Genomic DNA, 12,438 nt, shown 5'->3' with positions numbered 1-12,438 from the left:
AAAGGGAGGATATGAAATTAAGGGGTGTTAGAAGATTGAGTTAGTAGTTTTGACTAGTTGATAGTATTAATTAATTGTAAAAAAACATTTGGTACATTAACCGTTAGTTGATAACTTAATAAAGGTGCAAACGAGCTGAGCCGAACTCGAGCTCAATTACTAATAGGGAGGCTAAGCTCGAATTCGACTCGTCATTTTTTGAGCAGCTCGAGTGTTTGAGCTCAAGATTGCTCAAACTTTTAAATTTGAGCTTGAATTTGACTTATTTAACTTAATGCTTCAATTAATAATAAAAATTATTGTACCAATACATAAATAATAAAAACTAACTCACAAGTCCAAGAACCCTTCTTCCAAATTCATCATTCATCTGTCATGTTCTTCCATCTTACCAACAAGAACACCCTTAAGGTCCTACATGCACCAAAACAGGTTGATCCATTTTGCCTTCTTTATTCCATCTTTGAAGCATTTGAAACATACCCTTATAGCTCAAGGAATAAGTAGAGAGCACGGTAATTCCGGTATTCCTCATTAACAACAAAAACTGTGTTTGTGGTGGGATCACAAACCTTTTCTCCTGCCTCATGCCTCCTCTGTAAGCATTATAGTGTTGTTAACCTTCAACACCAGATGCTTGTCAGCACGATTGCAGAGATATTCTTGTATTGTCCTCCTGATGTTTCGTATATATTTAACATACTTAATTTTTAGCTGGATCTAGTGTCATTGGTGAGTGGTGACTACCTTAGGGCAGAAACAATATCTGGATCCGTTGACAACACCTCTGGATGCCCAACTGAGAGTCTGCAACGTTCAGCCTAGGATAGGCAGCGGGGAGCAGTGTCGTTGGCGGCAGTAGTGGCGTCTGATCTGATGCTCCTCCTCGTCAGCGGCAGTGGCATCTCCGGGGAGGCACTGAGAGATTTAGGCAGCGCCGCAATGGGTATGCCAATCAATTTAATCCAATCCAATCCATATCAGATGTATTGGGGCACAGTTATCACCAGTAATCAGCACAGGAACATAATCCATCATGGAAGCGATGGAAACGGTTAGCATCTCTAATAATTATAACTCTACGCGTGACCATTGCAATAAGTTTTGCTGCAGAATGACAATCATCACACGTACGTAGGTTCTTAATCACACGAACCGGTGCATGAGGAGGTGTCTTCAAGAGAGCATACGCAATAGCCAATTTCTCGCTATGATAGCTAAGGTAATCTTCTTTCTGTTCCTCCTCAACATCGTGCAGGTCAGAAGCTATATTGGGGATGTAACCTAACGGTTTTATCATGTTCAACAACTCTCTTACCTTCTCACGAACCCGAACAGTCTCTGGATGCATGTTATCACCAGAAACAAAGATGTGGGTGTTACTCTTAATTTCTGTCCAGCTTATTCCAGGTTCCTTTTTGACATTCCTTTCCCTCATAAGCTTCCTCATCCTTGCAACTCCATCCCACCTCTTCACTCTAGCATGCATGTTAGACAACAGGACATAGGTTCCCACATCATAAGGATACATATTCAACATAAGTTCCGCAACCCTCTTACCTAAAGCGTAATTTCGATAGACATGGCAAGCATTAAGCAAAGTCCTCCAGGCAACAACATCCCATGTGATAGATGTGGACCTCATAAAGTTCTCGGCTTCGTTGAGTCTTCCAGCCTTACCTAGAAGGCTAACAACGCAGGTATAATGCTCCAACCCGGGCTTAATGTTCATTTCCCTCATTAGATGGTTCAAATAGTAGAAACCTTCGTCTACTTGACCCAAGTGCCCACAAGCAGATAAAACTCCTATAAAAGTTACATAATTTGGCTGTTCTTTGGAAGCCAACATTCTCTTAAACATGTTAATCGCACCCTCGCCAAATCCATGATGTGATAAACCAGATATTATCAAATTCCAAGTCACTGTATCTCGGTAAACCATATTTAAAAACAATGTACGAGCAGCTTCAATGAGGCCACACTTTGAGTACATATTGATCAAAGCGTTCCCAACAATACTGTGATCCTTATATCCCGTCTTCTCAACATATGCATGTAATGAATTTCCATACCCAAGTGCTGCTAGACTAGCACAAGCGTTCAGCAATACCGCAAAAGTGTATTCATTTGGCGAAACACCCTGCATATCCATTTGTGGGAACATTTTCAGTGCTTCCTCAAAGCACTCACTCTGCAAGTAAGCAGCCATCAATGTAGTCCAAGAGACCACATTTCGAGTTTGTAGAGAGTCAAAGATTTTTCTTGCAGAAAAAATTTCACCACATTTTCCATACATGTCCATTATTGCACTACCAATAAAGAAATCAAACTCTACACTGGACTTCGATAACTTGCCATGCACTTGCAAACCAAAATTCAAATTCTTAAGCCGAGCACAGATACCAAAAGCATTAACATATGTGACATTATCCCATTTTAAGCCATCACCCACCATTCTTTTCAAAATACCCAATGCTTCACTTACATACTCGCCATCCAAAAGGCCATTGATAAAAGAATTGTAAGTGACATTATCCGATCCCGAATCCAATACCCTCATAGCTCCTTCCACATCTGAAGAAATCGAGTAAATGCTGACAAGCCCATTCTTCACATACTGATGAGACAACAACCCGGACTTCACCACATACCCATGACACTGCCGCCCCTCATCAAACAAACCACTGCTTGAACAAGAAGATAGAACTGTCGATAAAACATACTCATTTGGACGCAAACTGCCCACTGCAATCATGTCTTTGAACAGTTCAAGAACATCATCCACAAAACCACTGCGGAAATACCCTGCCATTATAGCACTCCAGGAAACTATGTTTCGTGCATGCAATCTGTCGAACAGATGGCGGGCAACGGGGAGCTGGCCACACCTCGAGTAAAGACCAATAAGAGAATTATGGTGGACAACATGGCATTCAGAGGCTTGATTGGATACAATCAAAAGGGCATGTATGATTTTTCCAAATTTGAGGTTCTTATTGTCTGCTAAAGTTTTTAGCAATTTGGTAGTGTGTTCAATGGAGAAGATTATTTGATGTACGCTGGGGAGAGAAGAAATTCCCATAGAAAACATGAGAATCAATTTTTCTTTCTATGCTGTTCTATTGGCAACTCCTTCACCTTAAAATATTCTTCTATTGTTCATACGAGTAAATATGAAATAAAAATAGAGAGGGACACGGTAGTTACAGGCAGTTTATATCGTACACCAGGTCGTTTTGAAACATAAAGGGGCACGGTAGTTACAGGCAGGTTATATCGTGCACAATGTGCGCCCTGGTGCAAAATGACGTCTTTTTGAAATTTTTTTTCTAGAAATTCCTCTTTCCTATGTCGATTGTTAATTTTCTTTAAAAAAAAATCTCATGTTTCAAAAATGTACATAATTGTATAAAAAAAATACACATAATTTTTTTGAAAAGATAATACACCTAATCTAACATAATACATAAATACACGTAAACTTTTAACATAATACACATAAACTCTTGTTGGTCCCAAAAGATGTAAGGTGAAAGTCTAGAGGGGGGGGGGGGGGGGGGGGGGGGGGGGGGTGAATAGACTTTCAAACTTTAGCACAGTACAACAATTGCTAAGGCAACAGAGAAACCAAGACTCTTAACTAGATTGTTAGAGTCCGGTGCACAGCGGAAATAATAAACGATACGGTGTGTGTAGATTGTGTCAAGATTATTCTCGTGAGAAGCAAGCAAGAGCAGTAAGTAAAGAAAGCAGTAAAGAACACAAGGCAATTTATAGTGGTTCGGATGTGGTGTAATCCTCCTACTCCACTTGCTATCGCCCAAGAGCAATTCACTATATCCACCACTTCTTGGTTCCAAGATACAATGAATTCCGTGATCTAGTGCTTTGATCACCAAGCCCACACTAATCACGTCCAGTGCCACCAACACTACTGCTTCGGGCTTCACGTCGCCGCGTTACTTTCCCAGGATTTCACGACTCCGCATAACTTTCCCCCCGTCTTCTACACTCCGGTAGAAACGTATCCTTCCGTGATCTAGTGATTTGATCACAAAGCCTGCACTAATCACGCTCAATGTCTTCCGACACTCCTGCTTCGGATCTCACAACTTCGTGTGACAATCCAGGATTTCACAACTTCGTGTTATTTTCCTCCTTTCTCTTGTTTAGCTCAAAAATAAAGTTTTGCCTTGCTTCCAACTTTGAGACTCTGTAGATGATCTTCAATGGTGCGCTAAGTCTCTTGTAATTGATGAAGATTCTAACACTCTTGGATATTTCTTTTGTAAGCTATGTATCACTCTGAGTGTTTATCTCACTAAGAATATATCAATTTAAGTTCTTGAGATGGAAAGCTTTCTTTGAATTTTGTATGCTCTGTTTAGCCCTGTTCTTTGCTCTTTGTATTCTTGCTTCTGCTTTCCACTGCTTCAATCTTCATCCTTTTATAGATCGTAATGAGAATCCGTCCGTTGGAAATAAACGTTCTCATTTTTTTAATTTCATCTAGCTGTATAGCCTTTTCAGAGGATAAGATAACGTTGCAGATATGTCAGAGATTCTCTGCAAATTGAGCTTGAGGTTTTAGCAAAAATGGCGTCCCAAAAACTTCATCTGGTGTAGATTAGACTAGTAATTTGCTATTTATATCTGGGAACTGCTTCCTTTCGGCCAAACCATCGCCAAAACTTAGGGATGTGAGATTTGAACCTGTGACCTTACATATAATATTTCAAGCTTGTACCAACTCGTCCATACAACTTTTTAGTCATTATCTTGTTTCACTTGGTGTACTCCTTTCTTTCTATAGATGCTTGATCTTCAAGATAGCTTCATGCAAACTTTAAGTCACGTTCTTTCTTTTTTGGGATTTCTTGAGGGATTTCTTCTTGAATTCTTGAGAGATTTCTTCTTAAGATGACAGTCTTCATAACTTCTTCATACGCATACATCTTCCTCTTTTGTTTGTCATTTTCTCTAGGCAAATTCTTGATTTTAGGCTTTATCTCTTCTTCATCCATTTCCTCAACTAATGAATTTATTTTTCCCTTTCTTGGTCTATGACTCGACTAGTCTAACCAAAATAAACTTGGGGTTCAACGATTTACAATATGGCATATCAAAATCTATTACAATTTATTCCTAACAACTCTTAACATAATACACATAAATTTCTTGTTTCGGATGTACATAATTGTATAAAAAAAATGTACATATTTGTATTAAAAAAATGTACAATAATTATATAAACAAATGTACATAATTGTATACCATAATGTACAAAATCGCGTCAACTTCCTACACAACTTAACAAAAGAACGTCGTTTTGGGAGGCGCAGGGCGCACAGCGCTGTGTGCGCCGTGATGCAGGGTATAACGATTGATAGTTATAGGCTTACAGCGGATGTGGGCTGGTGGCTACGGCGCTCGGCGTTGGCTGGGCTGGTGGTTACATCGCTCGGTGATGGTGGGCTGGTGGTTACGGCGCTTGGCGATGGTGGGCTGGTGGCTACGGCGCTTGGCGATGGTGGGCTGGTGGCTACGGCGGTGAATCCGATGATTGTGGCAGCGCGATGGTGGCTACGACGGTGATGATGAAGTAGCGGTGGAGGTGTGAGGGCGGTGTGTCACTGGCTCGTTGGTCTTACTGCGCTGGAGGTTGGAGAGAGCTAGAGAGGAAACTACTTCTGACTCCTATTTGTATTAAATTTATGATATAAAAAAAAAGGTGGCATACCTTACAAAGTCAGGCAAATTATGATATGCATCCGTGTGCATCATGCATCGTGCACACGGATGCAAAAATGCCGTCATTTTACTTATAAAAAAAATTGTGTAGTTATGCAATTCTGGATGTATAGTTATGAAGTTATGGATGTGTAGTTATGCATGCAATTCTGAATGTATAGTTATGAAGTTATTATTTCACATTCTGAATGTATAGTTATGAAGTTATGGATGTGTAGTTATACATGCAATTCTGAATGTATAGTTATGAAGTTATGGATGTGTAGTTATGCAATTCTGAATGTATAGTTATGAAGTTATAGATGTGTAGTTATGCAATTTTGAATGTATAGTTATGAAGTTATAGATGTGTAGTTATGCAATTCTGAATGTATAGTTATAAAGTTATGGATGTATAGTTCAAATTATGCACAACATAACGCCGTTAATGGCAATCGAAACTAATTTTTATTTATTTTTTTTAAATTGGACATCAAAACGACGTCGTTTTTGCAACCGTGTGCACCATGCATAGTGCACACGGTTGCACAGCATAACTACTCACAAAGTCACAAGTTATAACCCAGAATTTTTTTGTAGAATTTTTATGAAAAATACTATATGTACTTCTATTATCTACTCTCAATTTTTATTTCCACACTTAGAGAGTTAGAGTAATCATATTTGTGATTTTTTGAGAGGTTTTTTTTTTTTAATCAAAAAATTAAAGTTTTGAGTTTGAAGACTAATGGGAGAATGGGAGATGTCTTTTTTTTTTTTTTTTTTTTTTTAAATTTTATATTTCCTGAAAGTTCAATACTTTAGTAGGGCTCACTATTACTGAAATGGAAATAAAGAAATTTGTCTTTCTTCGCGTGCTGGAGATGTAGGTGCCCAGCCTGGCGCGTGCACTGCACGTTTTTTTTTTTTTTTTTTCTTGCCCTCCTATCTCTCTAAGGGCATCTTAAAAATCGTGTAAAGATCAAAGCTGATGTAGTTGCTTTTAAAATTTTGATGTAAACACATTTATAAGAGCCTGAAAAAGAAAAAAAAAAAACCTATCACCGTCATATCACAAAGTAAATTTGAAAGAGTAAGATGAGGGAGTACATATAGTATAAGACTATTGCCAGTTGCGACCTAATTCCAACGGTATTAACTGCCATTCAAAGCTTCAATTTTCAAAGACCCATAAGAGCAATGGAGCAAAAATTGCTCCACTTGTTGACAAAATGCAGGGTTTCCAAACAATTGAAGCAGACCCATCTTCAGATCATCACCAATGGCCTCAAAGACAGTAACTTTCTTGTGCCCAAGTTCATTAGCCAGTCCGCTGGCCTCATTTCTCTCGACTATGCTGCTCGTGCATTTCTAAGCGTGGGCAACCCTAGTACATTCCTCTGCAATGCTTTGATCAAATGTTTCATAGGAAAGACTCACAAAGATGCCCTATCTACTTACAATCAAATGCGGGCATCGATGATTTCGCCAAACAGCTTCACTTTTACCTTCTTGTTAAGATGCTTTGACGCTTTTGAAGACGGTACAGCAGTGCACTGCCACATTGTAAAATTGGGATTTGAGTCGAGCGTGTTTGTTCAGAATACTCTTTTGGATTTTTATGCCAAGTGTTGTGAGGATTTGGAGATGGCCCGTAAACTGTTCGAGGTAATGCCTGAAAGAGATGTTGTTTCATGGAACACTATGATCCAAGCTTATATGGCTCACGGAGAGATGGCATCTGCTTTCTGTTTGTTTGAGTCAATGCCTGAAAGGAATGTTGTGACGTGGAATTCAGTAATTTCTGGGATTGTGAAGGCTGGGGATATAGACTTGGCACATTCTGTTTTCCAGCGTATGCCACAAAGGAGTGATGTCTCGTGGAATACGATGGTTTCTGCATACATAAATTCGGGTGACTTGAGAACTGCACAAGCTATATTCGACGACATGCCAGCCAAGAGTGTTGCCTCGTGGACAATAATGGTGTCGGGCCATTCTAAACTTGGTGATCTTGAATCGGCAAGGAGGGTTTTTGATCAGATGCCTATAAAAAACGTCGTCTCATGGAATGCTATGATTTCGGGGTATGTTCATAACCACATGTTTGATGAAGCTCTTTCTGTTTTTCACCATATGCTGATTGATGGGAAATGCAATCCTGATCAGTCGACTCTAATCAGTATACTATCCGCTTCTGCACACCTGGGATGTCACGAGCAAGGAAAATGGATACACTCTTATATAAAAAGATTCAAGTTTGACTTGGCAGTTCCCCTAGGGAATGCTTTAATAGATATGTATGTGAAATGTGGAGACATGGAAAACGCGATGTCAGTTTTTGTGAATATGAGTAGGAGTTGCGTTATTACTTGGACTACGATGATTTATGGGATGGCTGTCAATGGACATTGCAGAGAAGCCTTAAATCTGTACGATAAGATGTGTTCAGAAGGATTAAAACCGGATGGTGTTCTATTTATTGCTGTCCTTTCAGCGTGTGTTCATGGAGGGCTGTTAGAAGAGGGCAAAAGGGTGTTTGAACAGATGGTTCATAAGTTTGGAATCAAACCGAGAATCGAGCATTATGGCTGCATGGTTGATCTTCTTGGTCGAACTGGCTGCTTAGAAGAAGCAATGAGTTTTGTCGAAACAATGGATTTGGAACCTAATGCCATAATCTGGGCTACATTACTTTCTGCTTGTAAAATTCATAGAAACGGGGAACTGTTGGAGTCCTTATCGAAGAAGATTATGGAGAAAGAGCCCAATAATCCTAGTTACTTAACACTAATTACAAACTTGAGCTCATCAGTTGGGCGGTGGCAAGACACGTTGAACTTCAGGATGGCAACAAGACATCAGGGAAAGGAAAAGTTGCCTGGTTGCAGCTCGATTCAAATCGGGAATAGTGTACATGAGTTCTTAGCAAAGGATACGAGGCATACACAACGAGAGGAGATCTATGGAGTCTTGGGTATTTTAAATGGGCACTTGATGTCATCACATGACAGTGAAATAAAGGCAATGGTCATTGCTTTTGATTGAGATATTCCTTTTGCCAATTATAACTGAAAGGGTAAAATTATTGTTAAAATGTGGGGTTTTGAAAGATGATATCATAAAAGAATTTCCCAATTTCATATATTTCTACCAATGACTTTTCCAAGGTTTCGGCGCTGCAGATCAGAAGAGGTATACTCATCTATGACATAGAGATCGAACTTGATTTTATTTTTGAAATTTCAATATCCATTCACTGCACATTCTCTCAGCAGTTTCTTTGCTCTGCCTAAAGTTATGTTTTTTCTTAGAATCTTACAATGTCAAGACAACATAATGCAGTTGAACTATGAAGAATCATGGGAGCAATATCCTCAGGTAAATAATATATAGCCTCAACAGGCAGAACATTAGTTCCAGCATGTTCTAAATTCTAATGAACATTTTTTCAATTCAATGCTCTTTTAATTTGAAACCTTCTCACGTATCCTATGCATTGCTTTTATATTGTCATATTGTGTAGTGGTAGAATTGTTTTGGGAATTGAGCACCTATTTTACATCATACTAGTTCATTTTGTACTACTGGGATTTTGAACAGTGACCATAAACTTCTTGGTGTATCTAATGATTATGTTAAGAGTGAAAAATAAGAGAGAACATATGGGTTTTTATAAGAGCATGAGTTAATTTAACTAATTAATTGGATTAAGTTTTTTAGTGTGATTTGGTCCATATGCATTGTAGCTCGATTATAATAACATGGTATTACGAAGTTTGAAATATTTACCAAAACGCCACTGTATTTATTTATTTTTTTTCCAAATTCCCTTGCTTTAGAGTATGATGAATTCGCCAATGACCTTGGGGGCGGTATTGACTCTTTGTACTTCAATAGGTTGAGAAAGTAGATATGAACAAATATGTTAGAAGATTGTTAGAGGATTGCTCTCAGCTACCCATTTGAAATTCAAATGAATGGCTGGTCTTACTGTTAGACTGTATATATATAGGCTTCTCTGTACAGCTTATAATTCATTTAGTGTTTAATACATATACTTCACTGCATAAGTTCTACATGGTATCAGAGCGGTGAGTGTGGGTGGTGGGCTTTGGTCGGAAAGAGGAGACGACGCCGTCGGAAGAAGCGGAACAGCCACCGGAGGCCTCACGCGCCACCGCAATCCTAGGGTTCCGACGCCACGCGCCGGCGCGTGCGCAGTTCTCCGGCGTCTACTCCGGTCGAGGCAGGTACCGTTGGGCTCGCCTCTGAACACCCAGCACGTCTGCAGTGGTGGTGTAGTCATGCAAGCTTGCTAAACATTGCCGGGTTCCATACCCTCCTAGGGTCAATAATAGAGTAGAATCTTCATTTCAATTGATTCACTCAGATGTATGGGGTCCATGTCGAGTAGTATCGAAGTCTGGGTTTAAATATTTTGTAACTTTCATAGATGATTTCTCTAGACATACTTGGCTATACCTCATGAAATCTAGAGATGAGTTGTGGTTAAGATGAACCCGGATGGTTCTGTAGCTCAACTCAAAGCACGCTTGGTGGCCAAGGGGTACGCACAGACATACGGTATAGATTATACCGAGACATTCTCTCCCGTAGCCAAGTTAGCTTCTGTGCGTATATTTATCTCTTTGGCAGCTTTTAGTCATTGGCCCTTGTACCAGCTTGATGTGAAGAATGCCTTCTTACATGGTTATTTGCGTGAGGAGGTCTATATGGAGCAACCACAGGGGTTTGTTGCTCAGGGGGAGTCTGGGAAAGTGTGCAAGCTGAAGAAGTCTTTATATGGGCTAAAGCAGTCTCCGCGTGCGTGGTTGGGAAGGTTTAGCAACGTGATTGTTGAATTTGGAATGAAGAGAAGTGCATATGATCACACTATCTTTTACAAACATACTAATTATGGGTGTGTTTTGTTGATAGTGTATGTAGATGATATTGTAATTACAGGAAGTGATGTAGGTGGAATCGAGGCTCTCAAGTCCTTTCTCGGAACTGAGTTTCATACTAAGGATCTGGGAGTGCTGAAGTACTTTCTGGGAATTGAAGTAGCGCGCTCTAAGAAGGGCGTGTTTCTCTCACAGAGGAAATATGTGTTAGACTTGCTCGGTGACACAGGGCTGCTTGGGTCAAAACCGTGTGACACGCCCATGGAACAAGGTGTGAAGTTATTCGCAGGAGAGGGGGAGCCATTTGAAGATCTGGAGAAGTACAGGAGGTTAGTAGGAAAGTTGAATTATCTCATAATTACCCGTCCGGATATTGCGTTTCCAGTGAGTGTGGTTAGTCAATTCTTGAGTGCACCTACGCAAACTCACTAGGAAGCAGTTATTCGAATTGTGAAGTATCTGAAGGATGCTCCTGGAAAAGGGATTCTTTACGCTAACCACGGGTATATGGGTGTTGAGGCGTTCTTTGATGCAGACTGGGCTGGTTCACCGAGTGACAGAAAATCTATGACAGGCTATTGTGTGTTTGTAGGAGGCAACTTGGTCTCGTGGAAGAATAAGAAGCAGAATGTGGTGTCGCGCTCAAGTGCAGAGTCGGAATACAGGGCTATGGCTCATGTGGCGAGTGAAATAGTCTGGGTGCATAACATTCTAAAAGAAGTGGGTGTTGAAGTGAAGTTACTAATAGATTTGTGGTTTGATAATTGTGCTCTCATACACATCGCGAGTAATCCAGTCTTTCACCAGCGGACGAAGCATATTGAAGTTGACTGCCATTTTATACGGGAGAAAGTGGAGCAAGAACTAATATCTCTTACACACGTTCGGAGCGGTGATCTACTGGCTGACATATTCACGAAAGGGCTTTGTAAGAGTTGGGTGTTATATATATGTAACAAGTTGTGCATGTTTGATATCTATGCTCCAACTTGACGGGGAGTGTTAGAAAATTGTTAGAGGATTGCTCTCAGCTACCCATTTGAAATTCAAATGAGTGGCTGGTCTTACTGTTAGACTATATATATATATATATATATATATATATATATATATATATATATATATATATATATATATATATATATAGGCTTCTTTGTACAGCTTATAATTCATTCAGTGTTCAATACATACACTTCACTACATAAGTTCTACAAGATACTACATTGTAACAGAGTCAGTAGTACTCAAAAAAAACAAAAAAACAAAACAAAAAGAGTATGATGAATTCGCAATAGTTCTCATTTTATCCAATATCTATATATATATACATATATATATTTTGTATGTTGTTTTGGTAAATGGTTAGAGGAGTAGTTAACTAAAAGGGGAGAATCCAAAATTATAAAAGATGGAGGACAGCCCTATATAAATTCACATGTTTCCTTCTAAATTTTAATGTGAGATTCTTAACCTTTGTGTCAGTTATATATGTCTCTGGTGGAACAATAATATGATATTTTCTGTCACCTATTAAATATGAGAGCTAATGGTTTTTTCTGTAGGCTCTTGTCCAAGAATACTTATGGATATTCTGAGTAGGGTATCCACTTAGACAGGCCGAGTAGGTTGTCTGATCGGACCATTGGTCAGGCGGCGGGGGTGACAGTTGGTTGGTAGCTAAGAGAATGGAAGAACCATGGGACCTGGTCGCGGGAGGTGCGAATATTTCAAGATCTTTCTTTGTGTCTTATTTCGTTTAAAGCACGTTCGTATTGTTTTACAGCTGTGTTATTGGCCCGCC

The 12,438-nt window shown here is 39.5% G+C and overlaps 3 protein-coding genes and 1 long non-coding RNA gene across 5 annotated transcripts in view; 2 read left to right on the top strand and 2 right to left on the bottom strand.

Annotated features, from left to right (window-relative positions):
* LOC109190781 overlaps positions 1 to 10,792 on the bottom strand; it is a 13,150-nt gene extending 2,358 nt beyond the window's left edge. Inside the window, exons 1-2 of the long non-coding RNA XR_002055790.1 lie at positions 10,782 to 10,792; positions 3,629 to 3,635 (exon numbers count right to left, since the gene is read on the bottom strand). This is a non-coding gene — a long non-coding RNA (uncharacterized LOC109190781). The remainder of the gene's footprint in view (positions 1 to 3,628; positions 3,636 to 10,781) is intronic.
* On the bottom strand, positions 951 to 3,183 carry LOC109190778 (pentatricopeptide repeat-containing protein At5g39680). Its single transcript, XM_019341374.1, has one exon. It carries the CDS (start codon positions 3,089 to 3,091, stop codon positions 1,004 to 1,006), a length of 2,088 nt encoding a protein of 695 aa, XP_019196919.1. The 5' UTR covers positions 3,092 to 3,183; the 3' UTR covers positions 951 to 1,003.
* On the top strand, positions 6,887 to 12,438 carry LOC109190779 (pentatricopeptide repeat-containing protein At3g29230-like). 2 transcript variants are annotated; one of them, XR_002055788.1, is made up of 3 exons: positions 6,887 to 8,809; positions 9,045 to 9,111; positions 12,200 to 12,438. XR_002055788.1 is itself a non-coding variant. In XM_019341375.1 (1 exon), the coding sequence occupies exon 1, from the start codon at positions 6,931 to 6,933 to the stop codon at positions 8,776 to 8,778; it is 1,848 nt and encodes a 615-aa protein (XP_019196920.1). In that variant the 5' UTR covers positions 6,887 to 6,930; the 3' UTR covers positions 8,779 to 8,872. The 2 variants fall into 2 exon arrangements, 1 of the variants encoding a protein (XP_019196920.1); XM_019341375.1 differs by lacking the exons at positions 9,045 to 9,111; positions 12,200 to 12,438 and having other exon boundaries at positions 6,887 to 8,872.
* On the top strand, positions 10,899 to 12,249 carry LOC109190284 (uncharacterized mitochondrial protein AtMg00810-like). Its single transcript, XM_019340759.1, has 3 exons — positions 10,899 to 11,021; positions 11,070 to 11,565; positions 12,200 to 12,249. Exons 1-3 carry the CDS (start codon positions 10,899 to 10,901, stop codon positions 12,247 to 12,249), a joined length of 669 nt encoding a protein of 222 aa, XP_019196304.1.

Source organism: Ipomoea nil, unplaced genomic scaffold (assembly GCF_001879475.1).
Source record: "Ipomoea nil cultivar Tokyo-kokei standard unplaced genomic scaffold, Asagao_1.1 scaffold1576, whole genome shotgun sequence".
In the NCBI taxonomy this organism is placed as follows: Eukaryota; Viridiplantae; Streptophyta; class Magnoliopsida; order Solanales; family Convolvulaceae; genus Ipomoea; species Ipomoea nil.
Note: the sequence above shows the minus strand (reverse complement) of the source record. Positions and strands in the feature narration are given on the sequence as shown.